The sequence below is a fragment of the Pseudopodoces humilis genome, chromosome 29, assembly GCF_049639895.1.
Source record: "Pseudopodoces humilis isolate 2021_Gansu_Grassland_sample_001 chromosome 29, ASM4963989v1, whole genome shotgun sequence".
Lineage (NCBI taxonomy): Eukaryota > Metazoa > Chordata > Aves > Passeriformes > Paridae > Pseudopodoces > Pseudopodoces humilis.
Genome location: NC_142228.1, coordinates 1,435,884 through 1,462,974, shown reverse-complemented (window position 1 = coordinate 1,462,974; position 27,091 = coordinate 1,435,884). Strand labels below are relative to the sequence as shown.

At 39.6% G+C, this 27,091-nt stretch overlaps 1 protein-coding gene across 3 annotated transcripts in view; it reads left to right on the top strand.

Moving 5' to 3' along the window:
• The window catches only part of KPNB1 (karyopherin subunit beta 1), a 34,996-nt gene extending 8,905 nt beyond the window's left edge, over positions 1-26,091 (top strand). For 2 of the 3 annotated variants that reach the window (XM_088068049.1, XM_005533799.2), the window contains 17 exons: positions 2,177-2,329; positions 4,358-4,417; positions 4,521-4,610; positions 6,099-6,209; positions 8,274-8,375; positions 10,793-11,017; positions 12,105-12,296; positions 14,501-14,631; positions 16,080-16,227; positions 16,498-16,569; positions 18,767-18,911; positions 19,521-19,603; positions 20,361-20,468; positions 21,134-21,277; positions 21,714-21,819; positions 22,742-22,856; positions 23,640-23,805. In XM_088068049.1, coding sequence (XP_087924175.1) covers positions 2,177-2,329; positions 4,358-4,417; positions 4,521-4,610; positions 6,099-6,209; positions 8,274-8,375; positions 10,793-11,017; positions 12,105-12,296; positions 14,501-14,631; positions 16,080-16,227; positions 16,498-16,569; positions 18,767-18,911; positions 19,521-19,603; positions 20,361-20,468; positions 21,134-21,277; positions 21,714-21,819; positions 22,742-22,856; positions 23,640-23,805 — 2,151 coding nt within the window. Of the gene's footprint in view, positions 1-2,176; positions 2,330-4,357; positions 4,418-4,520; positions 4,611-6,098; positions 6,210-8,273; positions 8,376-10,792; positions 11,018-12,104; positions 12,297-14,500; positions 14,632-16,079; positions 16,228-16,497; positions 16,570-18,766; positions 18,912-19,520; positions 19,604-20,360; positions 20,469-21,133; positions 21,278-21,713; positions 21,820-22,741; positions 22,857-23,639; positions 23,806-24,549 lie in introns of those variants that run through there. The other variant, XM_014262286.2, reaches the window with a different exon arrangement.
• Positions 26,092-27,091: the final 1,000 nt, after the last annotated feature.

The following is a 27,091-nucleotide window of genomic DNA, read 5'->3' as shown; positions in this document are numbered from 1 at the left end:
TCCTGGCCAGGGGAGCCCTTCCGTGCCTGGATCGGGAATTTGGGATGCGGGAATATTTCGCTTTTTGAGGGAATATTTCACTTTTTGAGGGAATATTTCACTTTTTGAGTAAAACATTTCACTTTTTGAGTAAAATATTTCACTTTTTATGGGAATGTTTCACTTTTTGAGGGAATATTTCACTTTTTGTGGGAATATTTCACTTTTTGAGGGGATATTTCACTTTTTGAGGGAATATTTCACTTTTTGAGTAAAATATTTCACTTTTTATGGGAATGTTTCACTTTTTGAGGGAATATTTCACTTTTTGTGGGAATATTTCACTTTTTGAGTAAAATATTTCACTTTTTATGGGAATGTTTCACTTTTTGAGGGAATATTTCGCTTTTTGTGGGAATATTTCACTTTTTGAGTAAAATATTTCACTTTTTATGGGAATGTTTCACTTTTTGAGGGAATATTTCGCTTTTTGTGGGAATATTTCACTTTTTGAGTAAAATATTTCACTTTTTATGGGAATGTTTCACTTTTTGTGGGAATATTTCACTTTTTGAGGGAATATTTCACTTTTTGAGTAAAACATTTCACTTTTTGAGTAAAATATTTCACTTTTTATGGGAATGTTTCACTTTTTGAGGGAATATTTCGCTTTTTGAGGGAATATTTCACTTTTTGTGGGAATATTCCATTTTTTGAGGGGATATTTCACTTTTTGAGTAAAATATTTCACTTTTTGAGGGAATATTTCACTTTTTGAGTAAAATATTTCACTTTTTATGGGAATGTTTCACTTTTTGAGGGAATATTTCGCTTTTTGAGGGAATATTTCACTTTTTGTGGGAATATTCCATTTTTTGAGGGGATATTTCACTTTTTGAGTAAAATATTTCACTTTTTGAGGGAATATTTCACTTTTTGAGTAAAATATTTCACTTTTTGAGTAAAATATTTCACTTTTTATGGGAATGTTTCACTTTTTGAGGGAATATTTCGCTTTTTGAGGGAATATTTCACTTTTTGTGGGAATATTCCATTTTTTGAGGGGATATTTCACTTTTTGAGTAAAATATTTCACTTTTTGTGGGAATATTTCACTTTTTGAGGGAATATTTCACTTTTTGTGGGAATATTTCGCTTTTTGAGGGAATATTTCACTTTTTGAGGGGATATTTCACTTTTTGAGGGAATATTTCACTTTTTGAGGGGATATTTCACTTTTTGAGTAAAATATTTCACTTTTTTATGGGAATGTTTCACTTTTTGTGGGAATATTTCACTTCTTGATTAAAATGTTTCACTTTTTGAGGGAATATTTCACTTTTTCATTAAAATGTTTCACTTTTTGAGGGAATATTTCACTTTTTGAGGGAATAGTTCACTTTTTGATTAGAATGTTTCACTTTTTGAGTAAAATATTTCACTTTTTATGGGAATGTTTCACTTTTTGAGGGAATATTTCACTTTTTGTTGGAATATTTCACTTTCTGAGTAAAACATTCCACTTTTTAAGTAAAATGTTTCACTTTTTGTGGGAATATTTCACTTTTTGTGGGAATATTTCACTTTTTGTGGGAATATTTCACTTTCTGTGGGAATATTTCACTTCTTGATTAAAATGTTTCACTTTTTGAGGGAATATTTCACTTTTTGAGTAAAATATTTCACTTTTATGGGATTGTTTCACTTCTTGAGGGAATATTTCACTTTGTGATTAAAATGTTTTACTTTTCGTGGGAATATTTTGCTCTGTGAGGGAATATTTCACATTCTCTGCCCAATCCATAAATTATTTGGAAATCAGCATTTTTTTTTTTAAACTTTTTATGAATGAATTCACATCCTGGCATTTGTTGGTTCATGTTTGATCCAGTGGGATTTATTTGGCATTTTTCACTTGGATTTCTGGGGGATTTGTGCTCAGTTCAGGCTTCTCCTTCCCATCCCAGGAGCTGCAGGAATTCCTTGGATTTCCCATGATTTCCTGCTTTATCCTAAAACTTTCCTGGCCTATCCTAAAACTTTTATTTCTAGATTCTGACCAAAAAAAAAATAAAAATAAATCCCTTTTATCTGTAACTTCTGCTGCTTGAAAACATGGAAAAATCTGTTGAAATCATAAATAACTTTATCAAATTTTTTTTTTTAATATATATATATATATTTTTTTTTCCCCCAGGATCCAGAGCAGCTCCAGGACAAATCCAATGAAATCCTGACTGCCATAATCCAGGGAATGAGAAAGGAGGAGCCCAGCAACAATGTGAAGCTTGCAGCTACCAACGCACTCCTGAATTCTTTGGAATTCACCAAAGCAAACTTTGACAAAGAGGTGAGAGATGGGGGGAGAAAACTGGGAAAAAGAATTCCCAAAATCCCCCCAAAAAAATGGGATTTCTGCTGAATCCACGGTCAGTGATGAGGATTCATGCACCACGCTGAGTTTTGATGGATAAATCCTGTGGAAACTGAGACTTGGATTCAGATCTTTGGGATCTTCAGGGCAGGGGGGGAGCAGTGACTTTTTTTTTCCATTTTATTCCCTTTTTATGGTCTCCAAGGCCTTTCCTGACCTTGAAAATTCCCTGATTTCCAGAAGATTTTTATGATCTTGGGGGGCTTTCTCAGCATCCAAATTTCCCCCCCTCCCTTTTTTTTTCCACTTCTTTTTTCCTCTTTTCCCCTTCTTTTCCCTCCTTTCCTGATTTTTTTCCCTCCCCCTTTTCCCCCACCTTTTTTCTTCTTTTTTCCTCCCTTTTTTCTCTTTTTCCACTCCCCTTCTCCCCCCTTTTTTTTCTCCCCCCTTTTTTTCCTCCCCCCTTTTTTTTCCTCCCCCCTTTTTTTTTCCTCCCCCCTTTTTTTTCCTCCCCCCTTTTTTTTTCCTCCCCCCTTTTTTTTCCTCCCCCCTTTTTTTTCCTCCCCCCTTTTTTTTTCCTCCCCCCTTTTTTTTTCCTCCCCCCTTTTTTTTCCTCCCCCCTTTTTTTTCCTCCCCCCTTTTTTTTTCCTCCCCCCTTTTTTTTCCTCCCCCCTTTTTTTTCCTCCCCCCTTTTTTTTCCTCCCCCCTTTTTCTTCCTCCCCCTTTTTTTTCCTCCCCCTTTTTTTTCCTCCCCCCTTTTTTTTCCTCCCCCCTTTCTTTTCCTCCCCCCTTTTTTTTCCTCCCCCCTTTTTTTTCCTCCCCCCCTTTTTTTTCCTCCCCCCTTTTTTTTCCTCCCCCCTTTTTTTTCCTCCCCCTTTTCCCTACAAGTGACCCCTGATCCCAGAGCTGATCCCATTGGATGCTCCTGGGACAGGGAACAGGATCCCAGCTGGGATCAGCACTTCCCATTCAGCCGCTCTGGCCCCAACCCAAATTCAAACTTTGCCTCTGAAAATCCCTGGGGGAGCAAAAATCTTCCCAACAGGAGGCCCTGGATGAGGCAACAGCCAAATTCATGGATTTTATTTTATTTTATTTTATTTTATTTTATTTTATTTTATTTTATTTTATTTTATTTTATTTTACTTTATTTTATTTTACTTTATTTTATTTTACTTTATTTTACTTTATTTAATTTTTTTTTTTTAGTTTTTATTTTATATTTATTTTATATTTATTTTATTTTTATTTTATTTTACTTAATTTTATTTTCATCTTATTTTCATTTTATTTTCATTTTATTTTCATTTCTGAATTTTTTTATAATTTTTTATTCTATTTTATTCCATTCTATTTTATTCCATTCTATTTTATTCCATTCTATTTTATTCCATTCTATTTTATTCCATTCTATTTTATTCCATTCTATTTTATTCCATTCTATTTTATTCCATTCTATTTTATTCCATTCTATTTTATTCCATTCTATTTTATTCCATTCTATTTTATTCCATTCTATTTTATTCCATTCTATTTTATTCCATTCTATTTTATTCCATTCTATTTTATTCCATTCTATTCCATTCTATTTTATTCCATTCTATTTTATTCCATTCTATTTTATTCCATTCTATTTTATTCCATTCTATTTTATTCCATTCTATTCTATTTTATTTTATTATTTTAAATTGCATTCTAATTTCAATATTTATATTTTATATCTTCTTTTTATTTTTAAAATTAATTTACATTTTATATTTTAAATTTATTTTACATTTATATTTATGTTTCATGGTTTTTCCATTTCATTTTTATCTATATTTTATCTGTTTATTTATATTTTTATTTAACTTTATGTTTTAATTTCTGTTTTATCTGTTTATTTATATCTTTATTTACATTTTAATTTTTATGTTCCTTAATTCCCCCTCCCTGGGAAGACTTCAAAAGCTTCAATTCTTTTTTAAACCCCTTCCAATGTTTTTTTATTTCTCTTTTTTTCAGTCTGAAAGGCACTTTATTATGCAAGTAGTCTGTGAAGCCACACAGTGTCCAGACACGAGGGTGAGTAAATTCAAAATTCCCTTCCTGGGGAATCTCCTCCTCCCAAAAAAAAACATGAAAAATAAGGAAATGGGGTGAAATTGGGCATTTTTCTCTGTCCCAGGTACGAGTGGCTGCCTTACAGAACCTGGTGAAGATAATGTCCCTTTATTACCAATACATGGAGACGTACATGGGGCCTGCCCTCTTTGCTGTGAGTGCTTTTTATTTCATTCTTTTACTCATTCTCACTTCTATTTCTATGATTTCCTCCCATTTCTGTTTAAATTTCTCATATTTTTATTCTTTTTATTAATATTTTTTATATTTTTATTATATTTTTATTTTATATTTTTAAATATAATAAATATATAATATGAATATAATATATTCATACATATTCATATATAAATATATAATGGAATATAATATCATATAATAATATAATGTAAATATAATAATATAATGATATAAATATAGGTATAATATACATATAAGTATACGTATTATCATTTATCTTTTTACTAATACTAATTTTTTTCTGATGTCCATCTCTTTTTATTTCTATTTTTTATTCCTATTTCTCTGGTTTATTTCTCTGATTTCTTCCCATTTGTGTTTATATTTATCATATTTTTATTCTTTTTATTAATATTTTTTATATTTTTATTATATTTTTATTTGTAGATATAATAAATATATAATATGAATATAATATATTCATACATATTCATATATAAATATATAACGGAATATAATATAATAATATAATGTAAATGTATAATATATAATAATAAAATGATATAATATAAATATAATATACATATAAATATGCATATTATCATTTATCTTTTTACTAATTTTTTCTGAGTTCCATCTCTTTTTATTTCTATTTTTTATTCCTATTTCTCAGGTTTATTTCTCTGATTTCTACCCATTTTTGTTTAGATTTCTCATATTCATTTGTATTTATATTTCTCACATTTATTTCTCTGATTTCCCCCCATTTATATTTATATTTCTCATATTTTTGGTTTATTTCCCTGTGTTTTTATTGAAATTTATTTATCTGATCTCCCTCTATTTGTATTGATATTTATTTATCTGATTTTCCTCTATTTGTATTTATAGTTCTCACATTTATTTCTCCCCATTTGTTCTCCTGTTTCTCAGGTTTATTTCTGATTTCCCCCCATTTGTATTTATATTTCTCATATTTTTGGCTGATCTCCTTGTGTTTGTATTGATATTTATTTTTCTGATTACCCACATTTGTATTTATATTCCTCCTATTTATCTCTCTGATTTCCCCATATTTATATTGATATTTGTGATATTTATTTCTGTAATCTCTTTCAATTTCTATCTATATTTTCCATTTTTATTTATCTGTCTATCTCTTTTAAAAACTTCCATTCCTGATTTTCCTTAATTTCCCTGGGAATCTCAATCCCAGCAAAATCCCTAAAAACCCCATCAGCTTTGAGATTCCAGATGGGACAAAAAAAAAACCTCAAACCCCCCGAAGCTTTGAGATGATAAAACAGGAAAAAAAACCCAGATTATTTTGAATTTTAAAACACCATAACTTGAATTCCCCACAACCCAGCAACTCTTTCTGACTTCCCACACACGGGGATGAATTCCAGGAGGGATAAAACCCTAAAATCTCATTTTTTCCCCCCATTTTTTGACCCTGCAGATCACAATCGAGGCGATGAAAAGCGACATAGACGAGGTGGCTCTGCAGGGCATCGAGTTCTGGTCCAACGTCTGCGACGAGGAGATGGACCTGGCCATCGAGGCCTCGGAGGTGGGGCTTGGGAAAGGCTGGAATTCCCTGGATAATCCCTTTGGGAATGCTGAAATCCTGGGGAACGCTGGGAGTTCCTCCTGCTGTGCCAGGAGGGGGTGGGGAAAATTCCCGAGTTGGTTTTGGGGTCACAAATTTAAAAAAAAAAAAAAAAAAAAAAAAAGCAGCAAATAAAAACTCCCAAAAGAGATTTTGGTTCTTCTTTTGGGGGGTTTTTGGTTCCTTTTTTGGGGAGTTTTTGGTTTCTTTCTTGAGAGTTTTTGGTTCCTCTTTTGGAGTTTTTAATTCTTCATTTTGGAGGTTTTAATTCTTCATTTTGGAATTTTTAGTTCTTCCCTTTGGAATTTTTAATTCTTTATTTGAGACTTTTCAGTTCCTTCTTTGGGAGTTTTTAATTCTTCCTTTTGGAGTTTTTAATTCTTTTGGAGTTTTTAATTCTTCATTTTGGAATTTTTAGTTCTTCCCTTTGGCATTTTTAATTCTTTATTTGGAACTTTTCAGTTCCTTCTTTTGGAGTTTTTAATTCTTCCTTTTGGAATTTTTAATTCTTCATTTTGGAATTTTTAGTTCTTCCCTTTGGAATTTTTAATTCTTTATTTGAGACTTTTCAGTTCCTTCTTTGGGAGTTTTTAATTCTTCCTTTTGGAGTTTTTAATTCTTCCTTTTGGAGTTTTTAATTCTTCCTTTTGGAGTTTTTAATTCTTCCTTTTGGAGTTTTTAATTCTTCATTTAGGAGTTTTTAATTCTTCATTTAGGAGTTTTTAATTCTTCCTTTAGGAGTTTTTAGCTCCTTCCTTGGCAGTTTTTAGCTCCTCCTTTGGGAGCTTCTTGCTCATTTGGGAGTTGAGTTTTTCCCTCCTTCTTTGGGAGTTTTCAGCTCCTGATTTGGGATTTTTTAGCTCCTCATTTGGGGGTTTTCAGCTCCTGATTTGGGATTTTTTAGTTCCTCATTTGGGGGTTTTCAGCTCCTGATTTGGGATTTTTTAGTTCCTCATTTGGGGGTTTTCAGCTCCTGATTTGGGATTTTTTAGTTCCTCATTTGGGATACTTTTGGCTCCTCCTTTGGGTGTTTTTAGCTCCTTCCTTGGTGCTGGCCCAGGTTCTGCTCCCCCAGGTAAACTGGGGATTTTTAGCTGACTTTGCATTTGGAATTCCTGTTAATCCCAAAATCCTGGAATAGTTTGGGTTGGAAGGACCTTAAATCCCATTCCCATGGGCAGGGACACCTCCCACCATCCCATCTTGCTCCCATCCCTCTCCAACCTGGTGGCTTTTGTTCAAATAACTCAATTTTACCATTCTTATTCCCTATTTCCACCTAAATCCAAGTGCAGCTCCTATCACAGGGCTCTCTCTTATTTTCCTGGAAATAATCCATGGCATTAATGAAATAATATCCAAAATTTTGTGGGCTGTCACAACCATGAAGGACTTTGTGCCAAAAGATGGCTCACATTCCCTAAAAATCCATGATTTATGAGTCAAATCTGAGGTTCTGGATGAAATAAAAATAATTATCCTGTGGAATGGCTGGGGCTGGAGAGGAATTTGGGGAATTTGCAGATGCTGTTGGCAGAAATTATCTGTGGAGATCAATAACAGCTGAAACTTTGAAGGGCTGTGCATGAATCACATCTATTTTTTTAAAAAGCTGCTAAATATCTATGCTTGGATTCCCAAAAAATCAAGGATAAAAGGACAGGCAGCAGAGTGGGGTGGGATTTATTTGCTCCAAACCTTTTGCTCCTTCACCTCGGGGTCACTTGGTAATTACACCTGACAGCCAAGTGAAAATGGGGATAATTGTGCCCTGTAAGGAGGGATGAGGAATGAAAGTGGATTTTGGAATATTTAAAGTGGATTTTGAAATATTTAACTCGATGCAAAGTGCCCTTGAGGCAACTCAGAATTCCTGTTGGAAAGGAAGGGGGTTAAAAAAAGGGAATTTTGTGCCTCTTGGAGTTGCATTCAGCCTCGTAACGCTTGAGAAAAAAATAAAATTGTATAAAAATAGATAAATATATTGATGAAAATAAACTTTTCACCTCTTTGTCTTCCCTCCAGGCAGCAGAACAAGGACGGCCCCCAGAGCACACCAGCAAGTTCTATGCCAAGGGGGCACTGCAATATTTGGTCCCTATTCTAACCCAGACCTTAACAAAACAGGTGAGTGCCACATTCCCAGTGGGAATTGCAGCCCAGCTCTTCCTGTCCACCCTGGCTCCTTTGGGAATTGGGTTTTGGATTCCTCTGATCCCAAAAATGCCTCAGGAGGTGGCGGTCCCTGGTCTGTGATGAGGTTTCATGCACCACTCTGAGCCAGTGATGCAGCAATTTTTGGGCTGAGACTGGGACTTTCCTCCTTTTTCCCTGATCACATCCCTGGATTTGTTATTTCTGGAGAGATTTGGTGATTCCCTGTGTTCCTACTGGGAATATTTGGGATATTAAACCCAATATTCCACAGCCCCTGCCTTGTGTGGGATCCAGTCTCTGGGATTTTTGAGGCCTAGGTTTTGTTTAGGCCCTGTAAAACACTTCCAGGGATTTATTGGAGCTGTGCTTCCCAGGATTTGTGATTTCTGGAGAGGTGTGGTGATTCCCTGTATTCCTACTGAGAATATTTGGGATATTAAACCCAATATTCCACAGGCCCTGCCTCATGTGGGATCCAATCTCTGGGATTTTTGAGGCCTAGGTTTTGTTTAGGCCCTTTAAAACATTTCCAGGGATTTGTTGGGGCAATCAGGCTAATCAAAATTAATGGAATCACTTGCCTAATTATAAAATAAAACTGTTAATTAACAGAACAGGCTTCATTTGGCTGGGAAAATGCTCTGAGTGAATCCAGGGAATTGTTTTCCTGGTTTCTTTTTGGTCTTGGATGAGCAGAGTGGAATTGCAGGAGGATCCCAGGGGATGAAACAGGGGCAGCTCTGGGGGCTTTGGGAGTTGGGAAAGGAGATTTTTAATGGTGCAGGGACCTGGGAGGGATCAAAGGGACAAAATTCCACCTGGAAAAGCTCTTTTTGGGGGGTGGATGAGGCCGCTCAAAGTCAAAAAGGTACTGAAGGTTTAATAGACTGAGTTTGGTTGGGAAAGGAGGTTTTTAATGGTGCTGGGTCCACTTGGGGAAGATATCGGGGATCAAAGGGATAAAATTCCACCTGGATGAGGGAAGAAGTGAGTGAGGCCCCTCAAGAAAAACACCAAAGGTGTCAGTGACTCCTGTTACCTCTCCTCCAGAAACAGGATTTTCCTTACACCCACCAAACCAAGGGATAATTCCACGTAATCCCACAGATCCTGGTGCTCACAGTGGAGAGCTGATGAGACACACACCTTTTTTAAGCAGCGAAAAAAGGTGTTTTTATTAACTGCAGCTCTAAATACATAATTTAATATATATAATAAATATAAAGTTTTCCTAAATATTTAATTTTCCTAGAAATGTTGTGCTGAACTATAACATAATTATAAGTAATAGTTATATTACAGTATGTAATGTAGTATATAGTATATATTATTGTTTATAATATTAATAATATTGTTGGTAATTATAAAACAATAAACTATAATTGCTTGGTAACCAGTTGTTACCCTAATTACTTCATTTACCAGAGGTGGTTATGTGCTGGCCACGCATTTTTTTCTTTTAATGATTTAGGGTAGCTGTTGCAGGTGTCACTAAATTGTCACAATCTCCAAATTCCTTCTTACAAGAACAACCAAATTTTCCCCATTACGGGATTCTATTCTCATGAATTTATTAGGAATTTATTAGGCTATTTATATTATATATTTATATATATATATATATATATTTATATTATATATATTATAATTAATATAAAACTTCTTTATCAGGAATTTATTAGGCTATTTATATAAAATATTTATATATATAATATATTTATATTGTATATAATTAATATAAAATTCCTTTATCAGGAACTTATTGGGCTATTTATATTATATATTTATATATATATATAATATTTATATTATATATATTGAAATTAATATTAAATTCCTTTACCAGGAATTTATTAGGCTATTTATATTATATATTTATATGTATAATATTTGTATTATATATATTATAATTAATATAAAATCCCTTTATCAGGTATTTATTAGGCTATTTATATATATTATATATATTATAATTAATATAAAATTCCTTTCTCAGGAATTTATTAGGCTATTTATATATAATATATATTTATATTATATATATTATAATTAATATAAAATCCCTTTATCAGGAATTTATTGGGCTATTGGGCTATTTATATTCTACATTTATATATATATATAATATATTTGTATTATATATATTATAATTAATATAAAATCCCTTTATCAGGAATTTATTGGGCTATTGGGCTATTTATATTCTACATTTATATATATATATAATATATTTGTATTATATATATTATAATTAATATAAAATCCCTTTATCAGGAATTTATTAGGCTATAACCAGAATAATAAAGCCTGAATTACATTTTTAATAGCTATTTTATCTTTGCTGAGGTTTTATCTCCATGTAACACCTCGGGGACGTTTTTTTGCAGGATGAGAACGACGACGATGACGACTGGAACCCCTGCAAGGCGGCGGGGGTGTGCCTGATGCTGCTGGCCACGTGCTGCGAGGACGACATCGTCCCCCACGTGTTGCCCTTCATCAAGGAGCACATCAAAAATCCCGACTGGAGGTACCGGGATGCTGCCGTCATGGCCTTCGGATGCATCCTGGAAGGGCCCGAGCCCAACCAGCTCAAACCTTTAGTAATACAGGTGAGTTTTTTAGGAAAAAGAGGTAAAAATCTTGTGGTTTTTCAGAGGAGGGCGTTGGGTTTGCGTGAGGTTTTCGCGTAAGGAGAATCAAGAGGGATATAATCTGTTTTTTGGAGGTAAAAGTCTCATATTTAGAGGCTTTCAGAGCTAAAAATTGCATGGTTCTGTGGAGGAGAATGTCTGTTTTGCTCTTATTTTAAGGAAAATCAGAAGGATATCAGCTGTTTTGGGGGCTTGTGCAGCCTGAGTTTTGTGGGGATTTGGAGGGTTTTAGAGCCCAAAATTGCTGGGTTAATTGAGGAAGAATGTCTGATTTGCATATCCTCTTAATTTAAGGAAAACGAGAGGATATAATTTTCATCATTTGTTTCATTATCATTTGTTTCAGAGGAAACAAAACCTGTTTTGGAGAGCCTGAGTTTTCTGAATTTTTGGAGGCTTTTAGAGCTCAAAATCCCTGGGTTATCTGGGGGAGAATGCCTGATCTGCATGTGCTCTTAATTTAAAGAAAATCAAAAGGATATCTGATTTTAGAGATTTTTGGAGCTAAAAATCACTGGGTTAATTGGAGGAGAATGTTTGATTTGCTTGTGCTCTTAATTTAAGGAAAATGAGAAGGTTATAACCCCTTTGTGGAAGCTTTTAGAGCCCAAAATCCTCTGGGTTAATTGAAGGAGAATGTCTGATTTGCACATGCTCTTAATTTAAGGAAAATCAGAAGACCATAACCTGTTTTGGAGGCTTTTAAAGCCCCAAATCCCTGGGTTAATTGGAGGAGAGCATCTCAAATCCAAATCCTGCATTTGATCCATAACCCAGCACTCACATTAAGTTACCTCAAATCTGCTTTGGGACTCTGGTAGGTAGAAATATATGAAGAAATGCATTTGAAGGAGTGAAAACGATAATATTTACTGAATGTATAAACTTCTTTGGACATGCTGAGTAAAACCATCCTTGGTGAAGGTGTTTGGAAAAGAGATCACATTAATACAAAATAAAATACCTCCTAAATAAACTACAGGATTGGGATAAATGCAGGATTTTTTTTTCCCCCCTTACCTGGTTTTTCACCGTTCTTTCCCAGGCCATGCCAACGTTGATAGAGCTGATGAAGGATCCCAGTGTGGTGGTCAGGGACACGACGGCCTGGACTGTGGGCAGGATCTGCGAGATGCTGCCCGAGGCCGCCATCAACGATATCTACCTGGCCCCGCTGCTGCAGTGCCTGATGGAGGGGCTGAGCGCCGAGCCCAGGGTGGCCACCAACGTCTGCTGGGTGAGGAACCCCCCAAACCCCGCTGGGAATCCGGATCCACTGGGAAAAACAGCTCCTGGTGGGATCTGGAAGGGTTTTTGAGTGTTCCCCCGTACCGCCGCTAAATTGTGTTGGCTCTTCTGTGCTCATCGGTGAATTTGAAGGGATTGGGAGCTCAGCCCTGCTCCAGGCAGCTTGTTCAGATGCCTGGGATTTTTTCCATGAAGGAAATTTCCTAAATATCCAGCCTGGCTGTCCCTTGAGGTTGTTTAGTCTTGTCTGACCACATCTCCCCCGCTTTCCCTCACGTCTCTTCCTGCCTTCCCTCACGTCTCTTCCCCCTTTCCCTCAAATCTCCCCTGTTTTCCCTCAAATCTCCCCTGTTTTCCCTCAAATCTCCCGTTTTCCCTAAATCTCCCCCGTTTTCCCTCAAATCTCCCTTTTGCCCTCACGTCTCTTCCCGCCTTCCCTCACGTCTCTTTCCGCCTTCCCTCACGTCTCTTCCCGCTTTCCCTCAAATCTCCCCCATTTTCCCTCAAATCTCCCGCTTTCCCTCACATCTCTTCCCACTTCCCCTCATCTCTTCCCGCTTTCCCTCACGTCTCTTCCCGCCTTCCCTCACGTCTCTTCCCGCTTTCCCTCAAATCTCCCCCATTTTCCCTCAAATCTCCCGCTTTCCCTCACGTCTCTTCCCGCTTTCCCTCACGTCTCTTCCCGCTTTCCCTCACGTCTCTTCCCGCTTTCCCTCATGTCTCTTCCCGTTTTCCCTCACGTCTCTTCCCGCTTTCCCTCACGTCTCTTCCCGCTTTCCCTCACGTCTCTTCCCGCTTTCCCTCACGTCTCTTCCCGCTTTCCCTCACGTCTCTTCCCGCTTTCCCTCACGTCTCTTCCCGCTTTCCCTCACGTCTCTTCCCGCTTTCCCTCACGTCTCTTCCCGCTTTCCCTCACATCTCTTCCCGTTTTCCCTCAAATCTCCCTTTTTCCCCTCACGTCTCTTCCCATTTTCCCTCACGTCTCTTCCCATTTTCCCTCACGTCTCTTCCCATTTTCCCTCACGTCTCTTCCCATTTTCCCTCACGTCTCTTCCCATTTTCCCTCACGTCTCTTCCCGCTTTCCCTCACATGTCCCCCATTTTCCCCCAGATCTCCCTTTTTCCCTCACATCTCTCCCATTTTCCCTCAGGCAGAGCCTGGTTCCCATCTGGCTTCACCCTTCTGTCAAGGGCTTTATTAAATATAAATTAAAATATATAAATGCAAATTAATATATAAAAATAGACACGTTTATATCTTTATGTTGTTTCCTATATTTATGTAATTTTCTGTGTTTATATTATTTTATATATTTATACATAAATATATTTATGTGGGTTTATACTTTATATATATATTTATATGGGTTTATATATTTCTATAATTTAACATATTTATATCATTTTTAATGTGGATATATATATTTATCCACACATACTTTAGTGAATTCCACAGTTAATCCATGGTTTGCTCCCTCAGCAAACACTGGTTGACACTTTCATTATCCCAACTCTATTTTGTGGCTTTGGCAGGAAAAAATAAGGGAAAAAGGTTGAATTTTAGGGAAAAAAATGCTGATATTCAACTGAGTGTAGAAGTTGCCTCTAGTCTGGGAATGCTACAACTGTCCCTGCTGTCATGGGGTTGGGAAAAGGGATTTTTGGATTAAACTTTTTATTGGATTGCCTCAAGGCCCAAACCCAAACCTGTTCCTGGAGCGATCCCAGAAATAATTTGGGAAGCAGGATTTTTTTTTTGCTGATGCTTTGTGGTCTCTCATGTCCCCACTGCCACCCAGGAGCTGCTCCTTCAGACTGAGCTGGGGAGGAGGATTTTCCTGTCAAAACAACTTATAGAAGTGACAGAATCTCTTCTTTTTAGAATTCCAGAGGTTCCAAGATTCATCAGCACAAAGGGGTTTTCCCTGCTCTGTTATATTGGCAAAAATCCAGGTGGCTTTTGTCTCATGATGATGATTCCTGAATGTTTGTAGAGTAAAATAAAAAGCCAGGAAGCTTTTAGCTCCTCTCACCCACTTATATCACAGTTAAACTGCTCTGGAATTGTTCATCCTGCACACATTTTAGTTTGGGTTTGTTACCTTTTTTTGTTGTATTTTGGAATCAAAACCTATGGAATCTGAATTTCTGGAGCTGTGAGGCTGGAAAACCAAAGGATATTTTGTGTTCCAGGCCTTCTCCAGCCTTGCTGAAGCTGCCTATGAAGCTGCAGATGTGGCTGATGATCAGGAAGAGCCAGCAACCTACTGCTTATCCTCCTCCTTTGAGCTGATAGTGCAGAAACTGCTGGAGACTGCAGACAGGTAAAACAACCTCTCCAAAAAGCCTTTTTTTCAATTATTTCCCACTCCATGCTCTCGGGCTCTTCTTGGCAGCTGAGATCTGGTGTTGGATTAAAAATGTGGCTTTATTTGGTATAAAAAACCTAGAGGAATAGAGGATGCAAATCCTGGGGAGACAGCTCTTCACGCTGAATAATTTCTCATAATTTTGTTCATATCTGGTTTTAGGAAATCTAGGAGTGTGTCCCTTTCCCATTTCCCTTTGAATCTCCCCCGTTTTCCCCTCACATCTCCCCCATTTTCCCCTCACATCTCCCCCATTTTCCCCTCACATCTCCCCTCCATTTTCCCCTCACATCTCCCCTCCATTTTCCCCTCACATCTCCCCTCCATTTTCCCCTCACATCTCCCCTCCATTTTCCCCTCACATCTCCCCTTCATTTTCCCCTCACACTTCCCCCTCATTTTCCCCTCACATCTCCCCCATTTTCCCCTCACATCTCCCCTCCATTTTCCCCTCACATCTCCCCCATTTTCCCCTCACATCTCCCCCATTTTCCCCTCACATCTCCCCCATTTTCCCCTCACATCTCCCCCATTTTCCCCTCACATCTCCCCCCATTTTCCCCTCACATCTCCCCCATTTTCCCTTAAATCTCCAAGTTTAACACCACAGTTTTAAGACTGCCCTTTTTGTGCAGCCCAGTTGCCTGCAGGACCCCAGGATAATCAGGAATTGCAGCAGGATGTAACCAGGGATCTGTGTTTGTTCCTTTTCCTGATTGTTTTTGTGTGGTTCCATCCCTTCCCATCAGCTCCAGGTGCTCCCAGAGGAGTCAGGGACCTACTTAATCTCCCATTCCCATCCCAGCTGAAACAGAAAATAGATGAGGCAAAATATTTTGCTACGAGGTGCAGGGGAAAAAAAGGCTAAAACTCAAATTTTATGGTGGCTTGGAGGTCACATAAATCTTGACAGCTCGAGGTTCAATCCCTAGATCAGCTCCATGGACTGACTGAGCCTTTTTGCTGCTGATTCTTCTTAAAAACCTTGTCCCAGTTGAAAATTTAAACTCTTTCCCTGTCTTCATTTGCATCCAGCTGGGACTGGAGTGTCTGGCTCAAGGCTCTGGAGCCCATCAATTATCTCAGGTGCCTTAATTTCAAATTTCACACCCTCAAAGGTGTCTGGGGAGGGGCTTTGAAGTGCTGCTTACCTGACACCAGCTCCGAGGCTCCTTCTGTCCCCCTCCTTGTTGTGAGAGCTACTGAAAATCATTTTGAAAACTGAAAATCATTAAAAGGAAATGTGCCAGAAGTGGCTTCACAAATTCCCTTTATTTCAAGGCTTTTCAAGTGGCTCCTGCTTGTCACAGTACTCAAATGGAGCTGTTGCTGGTTTACTAAAATTAAAAAAAAAATCTGTTTCCAAGCACTGGGAGCTGCAAATCTTCCTCCTTCTGTTGCAGACCTGATGGACACCAGAATAACTTGAGGAGTTCTGCCTATGAATCCCTGATGGAAATAGTGAAAAACAGTGCCAAGGACTGTTATCCTGCTGTCCAAAAAACCACCCTGGTCATCATGGAGAGGCTCCAGCAAGTGCTGCAGATGGAGGTGGGTAAATCCTGATTTAAAACAGGGAAATTGTGGCTGCTCTGTCCCTGGGAGTCTCCAAATGCAGGGATGGTGGGAGGTGTCCCTGCCCATGGGAATGGATGGGATTTAAGGTCCCAAACCACTCAGGGATTCTATATTCAGCTTCTTCACAGCCCCTCTGCTCTGAAATCTGAAAAGAACAAATATTTAAAGTACAACCTGGCTCTCTCTGGAGCTGCCAGGATCCCAGGCAGCCTCTTCACACGCGGGGTTTTGTTCTTGTTTCAGTCTCACATCCAGAGCACCTCTGACAGAATTCAATTCAACGATCTCCAGTCCCTTCTCTGTGCTACTCTCCAGGTAAATTCCTCTCTCCTGTTTATTTTTTGTGGGAATAAAGTGATTTTTGAGGCATTTTTGTGCCCCCTGAAGATCCAACCGCAGCTCCTGGTGCTGAGAATTGAATGAAAAAAGTGGAATTTGGGTCCCAGCTGACACGTGGGAGGTGCTGCAAGGTTCAGAAGTCTCTAAGTTGTGCTCTAGTGACAAAATCCAGGGCAATATGACTCAACGCTGTTGGGGATTTTATAAAAGAATTGTCTGTGCTGTCAGATTGGTTCTTGGGTTGGCTAGAGCCTCAACAATCCCACAGTCAACAACAAAAAAATCCCCTCATGGCTTTGATTCCTTCATCTGCCTCTCGTGCTTGGTGCTCCTGATCCAAATGGCATCAATTAAAATGTTCTGAGTGTCCTCAGAATTCCCAATTAAACATCTGCTAATGAGCAGGAGCCACCAGTGCAGTGCTTACTGCTGCAAACGCCACTCCAAAAAGGGCATTCTCCCTCAAAAATCAGCTCAGAGCAACCCAGGTGGTCTCGAGGTTGATTTGAGAAATCCTTAATTTCATCTTCAGTAGCTTTGTGGTTGTTTTCACTCTCCAATTTTAGGGTAATTTTTGAAAATAATGGGAAATGGGAATAATCTGTTCTTAGAAAGAGTTCTAATGGGGAATTTTCACTTTGGAATCTCACAGGGTGGGCACTAATCTATGTCAGGGGGGTGTAGTCCAGGTGGAATTAAGCTGCCAGTTTTAATTTCTAAATGTGGGTTTTTTATTATCCCAAAACCTGAACCTGAATTTTTTACCCAGTTGCAGCAAATACTTAAAAACAACTGAGTAAAATTCAGCAGAGGGGCTTTTTTCAATATTAAAAAAATGAAATCTATTGGTCTTTTACCTAATTTTTTTGTTGTTTTGCTGGAGATACAATTGCAAACATCCAGCAGAGGAAAAACATTTGTTAATATTTAAAGTTAAGTGAGAAAATCCCACCCCTGGAAGGATGGGAAGGAGCAATTTGGTTCAGTGGAATATGTACCTGTCTGTGGAATTCAGGGATTTTTAAACTTCCTTCCCACATAAACCATCCTGTAATTCCATAGATCAAGTCTTAATTACATAAACAGCCAAAGTCTGTCTTTGTGGCGTGAAAATTTAAACTTCAAATAATTACTTTCCTCTGGAAGTTAAGGATTTTTTTCTTTTCCTGGGAATTGTTGAATTGTAACCACTTCAAGCATTTCTAAACTAAATCAGAAGCCAAACTCGGGTTCAACCCCTACAAGCTCAGCTGCAACAGTAAAAAAAAAAAAAAGTATTTTCTTTTTTTTACTTTTTTTAATAGGCTAAATTTGGGCTGGTCACATTTAATTCCAGCTTACAAGTAGCAAAGCTTTGAGAACAGCCCATGCAGCAGGAAAGGGAAATTCAGCTGGAAAATCTGAATGCAGCCAAATGAACGGGACTTTGCAGCCACAAAAGCAGATTTTTTTTGGCAGCAAAAGGGTTCAAACAGCAGCTCTTTCATCCTTATCACAGCTCCCAGGGGTGTGGGAATGCTGGGATGAGCAGTGGGTTTTGCCTATTTTCCATGATTTTTCCCTAGGAAAATGCAGCTCCTAGGGGTGTGGGAATGCTTTACCTGTGGGATGAGCAGTGATTTTTGCCCATTTTCCATGATTTTTCCCTCAGAAGTTGCAGCATCCCGGGGTGTGGGAATGTCTTACCAGTGGGATGAGCGGTGATTTCTGCCTGTTTTCCATGATTTTTCCCTCAGAACTTGCAGTATCTAGGGTTGTGGGAATGTCTTACCAGTGGGATGAGCGGTGATTTTTGCCTATTTTCCATGATTTTTCCCTCAGAAGTTGCAGCATCCCGGGGTGTGGGAATGTCTTACCAGTGAGATGAGCAGTGATTTTTGCCCGTTTTCCATGATTTTTCCCTCAGAAGTTGCAGCATCCCGGGGTGTGGGAATGTCTTACCAGTGAGATGAGCAGTGATTTTTGCCCATTTTCCATGATTTTTCCCTCGGGACGTGCTGTGGAAGGTGCAGCACCGAGGGGTGCGGGAATGTCTTAGCATTTAGATGAGCAGTGATTTTTGTCCATTTTCCGTGATTTTTCCCTCAGAAGTTGCAGCACCCAGGGGTGTGGGAATGTCTTACCAATGAGATGAGCAGTGATTTTTGCCTGTTTTCCATGATTTTTCCCTCAGAACGTGCTGCGGAAGGTGCAGCACCAGGACGCGCTGCAGATCTCGGACGTGGTGATGGCGTCACTGCTCAGAATGTTCCAGAGCACGGCCGGCTCCGGGGGGGTGCAGGAGGACGCCCTGATGGCCGTCAGCACCCTGGTGGAAGGTCAGGAACGGGCTGGGAACAGCCTGGGATGGGGTTAGATCCAGGAATTTTGGGCAACATGGTGAAAAATGTCATTTGTGGCTGGGTGGTGCAGGGAAGGTGGGGGTGCTCCATCCCTGGAAGTGTCCAAGGTGGCACTTCAAGGTCCTCTTGAAATCAAAAAATCCTGGGATTCTGAAATCAAATCCACCTTAGAGCGTGGAATTTTGGTTTCTTGTACTTTCTTATTATTTCCAAGGGAAAATATGGATAAGGCAGTGAACAAGAGCTGGGCGTGTTGGCATGCCTGAAGTGTCCAAGGCCAGGTTGGAAAGGGCTTGGAGCAACTTGGGATAGTGGAAGGTGTCATTTAAAAGTCCCTTTCATCCCAAGAAATCCTGGGATTCTAAAATCTAGACCACCTTGGAGCATGGAATTGTGGTCTGGCGTATTTTCTTCTTACAATAAGAAATATGGGAATTTTTCCAGTCCATTTCAGTTACTCGATTGTCATGTGGAGAGTTGGTTTTCACTGTTTTGCGTGGAATTTCAGGGATATCTGATCTGTTTTTTATGGCAAACACCACAAACTGGGATTTTCCTTCTCACTGGATTGTTTTCCCTGCACAGTTCTGGGTGGAGAATTCCTGAAATACATGGATGCCTTCAAACCTTTCCTTGGGATTGGGCTGAAAAACTACGCTGAGTACCAGGTATGGATCCAATCTCTCCCTTTATCCAGGGAAATTTGTGGCTGCCCCATCCCTGGAATTTTCCAGGGCCAGGTTGGATGAGTGTTGAAAGGTGTTCCCTGCCCATCCAGTGGGGTCACTTCCAGCCCAAACAATCCTGGGATTCTAAAATTCAAACCACTTTGGAGCGTGGAATTTTGGTTTCTTACGTTTTCTTAGTTACTTCCAAGGAAAAGTGTCGATAGGGCAGCAAATTCCCCTTGGAATGTCTCAAATCCTGATGCCCTCCAGGGGAATCTGGAGGGTTTTTTCCCAGACCAAATCCTGGCTGGGATTTCCCTTTGAAATATCAAATCCTGGTGGCCTCCATCCATGGGGTGAAACTGGAATTTGGAGGTGTTTTTCCCCAAATCCTGGCTGGGATTTTACCTTGGAATATCAAATCATGGCTGGGATTTCCCCCTGGAATATCAAATCCTGGTGGCCTCCATGGGGATTTTGGAGCTGTTTTTCCAGCCCAAATCCTGTCTGGGACTTGCCCCATGGAAAACTGTGGAATTTTGAGGTGTTTTTCCAACCCAAACCCCTGCCACTCCTGCATGTGCTGCCCTCGTGCCACCCCTCCGTGCTGTCAGCCAGCTCGTTATTCCCAGGATCAAATCACCCTCCCGTGTGTCCAGATCCCAAATCCCCGGGGCTGATCCCAAATCCCCGGGGCTGATCCCAAATCCCCGGGGCTGATCCCAAATCCCCGGGGCTGATCCCTGCTCCGTTGCAGGTCTGCCTGTCGGCAGTGGGGTTGGTGGGGGACCTGTGCCGAGCCCTGCAGTCCAACATCCTCCCCTTCTGCGACGAGGTGATGCAGCTGCTCCTGGAGAACCTGGGGGTGAGTGGGAGATTCCCGGCTCCCGAGTAACAGTTGGATGCACACTCTTCCCCGGGGAGTGGGAGGTGGGAGAAGTGGGAGGAATCCGCCGGGAATGTCTCGTGTTTGGCAACGCGTTTGAACGGCGGCCAGGGGGTGTTGGGGGCAAGGGATTTGGGTTCTGAGGGAATGTCTCCTTTAGCAGCTTCCTGAATGCCTAAATAAATTCCTGCCTGAATTCCTCCCAAATTCCTTCCTCTCTCCCACTTTCCATCTCTCCCACTCCCTCTGCCTCCTTTCCTTCCTGAATTCCTTCCTAATTTCGTGGATTCCTTCCTTCCTGAATTCCTTCCTTCCTTCCAAATTACTCCCTCCCTTCCTTCTTTCCTTCCTCTTGAATTCCTTCCAAAATCCTTTCTTCTTCCCTTCCAAAATCCTTTCTTCCTCCCCTCCAAAATCCTTTCTTCCTGCCTTTCCCTGCCCTACACACATTCCTGAGACATTTCCAGGCATTTTCCAACCCCTGGCTGTACTTTGCTCCAACACTTCACAACCCTTCCACTGGAGAAGCATTCCGAAGCATCCCGCACAAAACCCCAAAACTGGCGCAGCTGGAGGCCATTCCCTCTTTTCCTTTCCCCATTCCCACGCTGATCCAGGACCCTCTGGGGGTGTTTTCCTTGCAGAACGAGAACGTGCACAGGTCGGTGAAGCCTCAGATCCTCTCAGTGTTCGGGGACATCGCCCTGGCCATCGGGGGCGAGTTCAAGAAGTACCTGGACGTGGTGCTCAACACCCTCCAGCAGGCTTCCCAGGCCCAGGTGGACAAGGTGAGCTGTCCCCAATCCCTGGGGACATTCCCAGGGTCTCACCCTGATGCCTCAAGAGCAGAGTTAAAGGAATAACTTTATTCCTTTAGGATTTATTACGGGATTTATTAAGGGATACACCTTGAGCAGCACAAGAGCCAACACCCAACTGGTCACGAGTTTTCACACTTCCATTAAAAGTTTTGGTCCATTTCCATGTTGGGATTAATTGTCCAAGTGCAGCTCCAGGTTTTGAAATCCCAGATTGCTCCATCAATCCTCTGTTTTTTGCACTTTCTGGGCCCAACTGTGCCCTTGTTCCTGGGGCTGGATTGTTGTGTGTGAACTGTGAGGAGAGCTTGCTGACATTCAGAGTCAAACATAATGCAGCAGAGAACCTGGAAAAACATCAAAATTCAAACTTGAGGCATCATTTTGTCCCTGTGTCCGTCCCCAGTCCGACTACGACATGGTGGATTACCTGAACGAGCTGCGGGAGGGCTGCCTGGAGGCCTACACCGGGATCATCCAGGGGCTGAAGGGAGACCAGGAGAACGTGCACCGTGAGTGCCATCCAGCTTGGGAAAGATCCTGAAAAATCAGACACCTCCAAGCCCCCAGTTCCACATCCACCTGGTTTTTTGGGGCATTTAGAACCTTTCTAGCGGAGAAATATTCCCAAATATCCCATACAAACCTCCCTAAGCCTCCTTTTGGCTCTGTCCCTTCCCTTCAAATCAGCCAGTCGGTGCCACCTCACCCAGTGCCACATCCACCTGGTTTTTTTTGGGGCATTTAGAACCTTTCTAGTGGAGAAATATTCCCAAATATCCCATACAAAGCTCCTTTTGAGGTTGCCACATCCTTGGGCACGTCCCTGCTCCTTCCCTTAAAATCAGCCACATCCCTCAGTTCCACATCCACTGTTTTTTTGGGCATTAAAACCCTTCTAGTGGAGAAATATTCCCAAATATCCCTAAAATAAATAAATACAAACCTCCCTAAGCCTCCTTTTGGGGTTGGCACATCCTTGTCACCTGCTCCTTCCCTTCCTTTAAAATCATCCAGTGTCACCTCCAAACCACATCTCCTTTTTCCCTTTATTTCCCTGAATTCCTTTTTCCCCCTGAATTCCTTTTTTTTCCCCCATTTTTTGTCTGAATTCCCTTTTTTCCCCCTTAATCCCCTGAATTCCCTTTTTTCCCCCTTAATCCCCTTTCCACCCCTTAACGCTCAGTGCCACATCCCCACATTCCTGGGACATTTCCAGGGATCCAGGATTTCCCCCTGAGCCTTCTTTCGGGATCGTCACACCCCTGTGACAACAAACCCTGAGAGCAAGGAACAGCAAAAATCCCAAATAATCCAGGACCCGATTCCCCTTCCCTCCCAGAGGAGCCGTTCCGGGTGGGATCCAGGTTGTTTTGGGAACACAAAACGTCCATCCCAAAAATTCCCAGCTCTGACCAAGCCTTTCCCCTGCAGCTGACGTGATGCTGGTGCAGCCCAGGGTGGAATTTATCCTCTCCTACATCGACCACATCGCGGGGGACGAGGATCACACGGACGGGGTGGTGGCCTGCGCCGCAGGACTCATAGGGTGAGGCCTCCCCATCCTCCTTTTCCTAGGAAAAATCCTGGAATCTGCCCTTTTTTCCTGAAGTTTTTAGTGTGAGTTTTGGGGTTGGAGTTTGGTGTTCGGCTCCAGGTGTGAAGCGATTCCACAGCTGAGAAAATCACCACAAAAACCCCAGATTTAGGATTTTTCCAGGAGTTTAGAACCAAAAAAAATTCCTCATCCTTAGGGAACAGAGAAATCCAGGTTGAAATCCTGGAATCTGCCCTTTTTTCCTGCCTCTCTGAAGTTTTTAGTGTGAGTTTTGGGGTTGGAGTTTGGTGTTTGGAAGCGATTCCGCAGGTAAGGGATGAGGTGAGAAAGTTATCGCAAAAATCGCAGGTTTAGGATTTTTCCAGGAGTTTAGAAGCAAAAAAAACTCCTCATCCTTAGGGAACAGAGAAATCCAGGTTGAAATCCTGGCATCTGCCCTTTTTTCCTGCCTCTCTGAAGTTTTTAGTGTCAGTTTTGGGGTTGGAGTTTGTTGCTCGACTCCAGGTGTGAAGCGATTCCACAGCTGAGAAAATCACCACAAAAACCCCAGATTTAGGATTTTTCCAGGAGTTTAGAACCAAAAAAAACCCAAAACCCTCATCCTTAGGGAACAGAGAAAGCAATTTTTCCTGATGAATTTAAAGAAAATAATGGAGAAATCAACCTTTGGGCAAGAAATCGATTCGTTAATCACAATTTCCCCAAAATCAACGCCCCAGACCAGCATTTTTTACCACTCACCTCCTTTTTTTTCCCTAATTTTTCTGCTTCCAGGGATTTGTGTACAGCTTTTGGGAAGGATGTCCTGAAATTAGTAGAAGCCAGACCCATGATCCATGAACTGCTAACGGAAGGGAGGAGATCCAAGACGAACAAAACGAAAACCCTCGCCACCTGGGCCACAAAAGAGCTGAGAAAACTCAAGAACCAAGCTTGGTGAGGGCTCATCCTGGATTTTTTTCCCACCTAAAAAATCAGGGAATTGGCTCAGCAGAGCCTGGGAAGAATCCCAGTCCCAAAGTTCTGTTTTCCACTGGGTTGCTTTCCTTGTTTTTGGTGGAAAAAAGCCCCGTTTGGGGGTTTTTATTTCTCTTTTAATCCTACAAAGTCGATTTTTTTTCCCCACATTTTTTTCTTCTGGGATTTGGGGTGTTGAAGTCTTTTATTTTTTGTGTAATCCTGGAATTATTAAGGTTGGAAAAATCTCTAGGATGGAGCCCAACCCAAGAGCCACATCCTCACATTTTTAACCACTTTTAGGGCTTTTAAGTCCCTTTTACCCCCTGAATTCCCTTTTTTTCCCCCCCAAATTCCTTTTTTTTCCCCCCTTAATCCCCTGAATGCCCTTTTTACTCCCCTGAATTCCCATTTTTTCCTCTGAGTTCCCTTTTTTCATCTTAATTCCCTGAATTCCCTTTCTTCCTTTAAATTCCCTGAATCCCCTTTTTATCCCTGAACTCTCTTAATCCCCTTTTCCCTTGAATCCCCCTTTTTAATTCCCTTTTCCCCCCTCAATTCCCTTTTTTCCCCTCGATTCCCCAAATACCTTTTTTCCCCCCTAAATCCCATTTTTTCCCCTTAAATCCCTTTTTTTTTCCCCTTGATTCCCCAAATCCCTTTTTTCCCCCCTAAATCCCATTTTTCCCCTTAAATCCCTTTTTTTTTCCCCCCTCTCCTTTTCCAGATCTGTTACCATTGGGACGACACCTGAGGACCCCCACTGGAAAAAAACAACAACACCAACAACACCAAGAGAAAAAAAAAAAAAAGGAAAAATCTCCAATCTCCTACAAAACCCCCCAAAAAAAAACCCCGGGAGTGAGGACGTGTGCGGAATGTTTGGGAATGAGAGGATGCTGAGGATGAGTGAGTGAGGCTCGGAACAAAAATCCCAACGTTTGGTGAGAACCCCGGCATCCAGGAGGGAATTCTGTGCCCCAAAAATTCCAAGGAAAACACCAAAAAAAAATAAGGGGAAAGAAAAAAGCAAACCTGAAAATTCCCAGGAGCGGCTGAGCTCGGAGGTGAAAATGAGGGAAAAACGGGGAAAATTGGGATTCAAGTGGTGCTCTGTGAGGTTTTGGCTGCTGGAGAGAGAGAGAGAGAGAGAGGTGGAAAATTGGGAATGTCCCAGGGATTTGGGAATGTCCCAGGGATTTGGGAATTTCCCAGGGATTTGGGAATGTCCCAGGGATTTGGGAATCTCCGGGATGAGGCAAATCCCAAAGGAGAGAGAAGGAATTTCAAGAGGAGTGAGTGTGTGTGAGTGAGGTCATATCCACATTCTCAACTTCCCAAAAAAAAAAAAAAAAAAAGAAAAAAAAAGAATTCATTGCAGTTTCTCTCTTATTTTTTTTTTTCCCAAAAATCACAAAAAAAAAAATTCCGGGAAAAAAAAAAAAGACAAAAAAATTTTAAAAAAAGGCAAAAAAAAAATCTAAAGTATACAAAATTTAAGGGTTCAGCTGTTGCATTTCATAACTGAGGTTCAGGCAGTAAGAGATGGGGAAAAAATAGTAGAAAAGAGGAAAAAAATTTAAAAAAAAATGTAAAAAAAAATTAAGGAAAGTCGCTTTTTTAGGGATTTTATTTTTAGGGAATGCTGAATGTTCGGAGCTCTTGGCTTGTCCTGCTCAGCAACAAAAGCGCCTTTCCTTCCTTAAATATTCAACTGTGAATGTAGAAATGGGGGAAAAAACACAATTTTTGGGTTGCAGGGAATAGAAAAATCCATTTGTCCAGCGAGTTTCAGGCTTGAAAAATTCCAAAAAAAAAAAAAAAGTCAGGAAAAAAAATTAAGAATTGGAATTTTTTTTCTTTTTTTTAAAAAAAAAAGTGCTGCAATTTGGGAAAAGAGATCTCCTGACTCGGACTGTAGCAGAATCAAAATTGTGCCAAAGAGTTCAAAAAGCATTGAAATAAAAAAAAAAAAAAAAAGAAAAAAATAAAAATATGTACAAAAAGAATGAAAAAAAAATATTTAAAAATTCAGATGATGTTTGGAGAAGGAAATTGGATGTGAAAACAAAAAATCACAAAAAAAATGGGATTAAAAGCCGTTTATTTGGAATTATTTGGGATTTATTTTTATTTTTTATTTTGCTTTTTCGGGGCTCGATTCGGATCAGGCTCGATGTGGTTTTTGGTCTCTTGCTGCACTTGGAAAAAAAAACACAAGGAAAAAAATAAAAAACAGGAAAAAAAAAGGAAAAAAAAAAAAAAGAAATTTATATAAAATATATAAATATATAACTTGAGTTGAGCTGACAACGCCGGCGCTTGTAAAAGGTTTCTATTTTTCCACTGCAGTTGAAGATGAATAAAATGGTGTCAAACATTCCCCAATATTTTCCTTTTTTTTTTTTTTTTTTTTGGGATATTCTTTGCTCTTTTCCAGAGGGAAACCCAGAAAAAAAAAAATTGGGATTTTTTTTTTTTAAATGGATTTTGGGGGTTTGTTTGTTTGTTTGTTTTTTCCCACTAATCCACACAAGGAAATTTTTATTTTTATTTTTTTTTTTTTTTGGCTTTTCCGCTTCCCGAATTTCTCGCCGCGTTGGGAGCGGAATTTTTTTCCTCTGGAAAAAGGAGAAAAAAAAAAAAAAGGGGGGGAAAAAAAAAAACCAAACAACAACAAAACTTTTTTTGTTTTAGGAGGTTCAGGGTTTGGAGATTTGGAATTTTCACTTCGTTCGCAGCTCTGTGGAGGTGTCGGGAAAGCTCCTGGGAGGGGGAGCAGGAAAATTGGGCAGGATTTGCTCCTCAGTTCTTGGAGGTTTTATTTTTGGTTTTTAATTTTATTTTTTTCTTTCATTTTTTATTTTTTTTACCTTTTTTTCCCTTTATTTTTCCATTTTCCTTTAATTTTTTCCACTTTTTTAATTTTTTCAATTTTTTTCTTTTTTTTTCTTAAATTTTCATTGATTTTTCCCTTTATTCTTTATTTTTCAATTTTTTTCCTTTTTCTTTTATTTTTTTTCTTATTCCCATTTTTCTTTTCTCCAGTTTCATTTTTCTTTTTCCTTTCATTTTTCCTTGTTTATTTTTCCTTTTCTATTTTTAATTTACCTTTTTTCTTTCTTTTTTCCCATTTTCTTCATTTTATCACCACTTTTAATTTTTCCCATTTTTATTTATTTTAATTCCACTTTTCCCCTTTTTCATCCATTTTTCTTCATTTTTTCCCATTTTCTTTAATACTTTTCCCTTTTTTCCCCCTTTCTTTT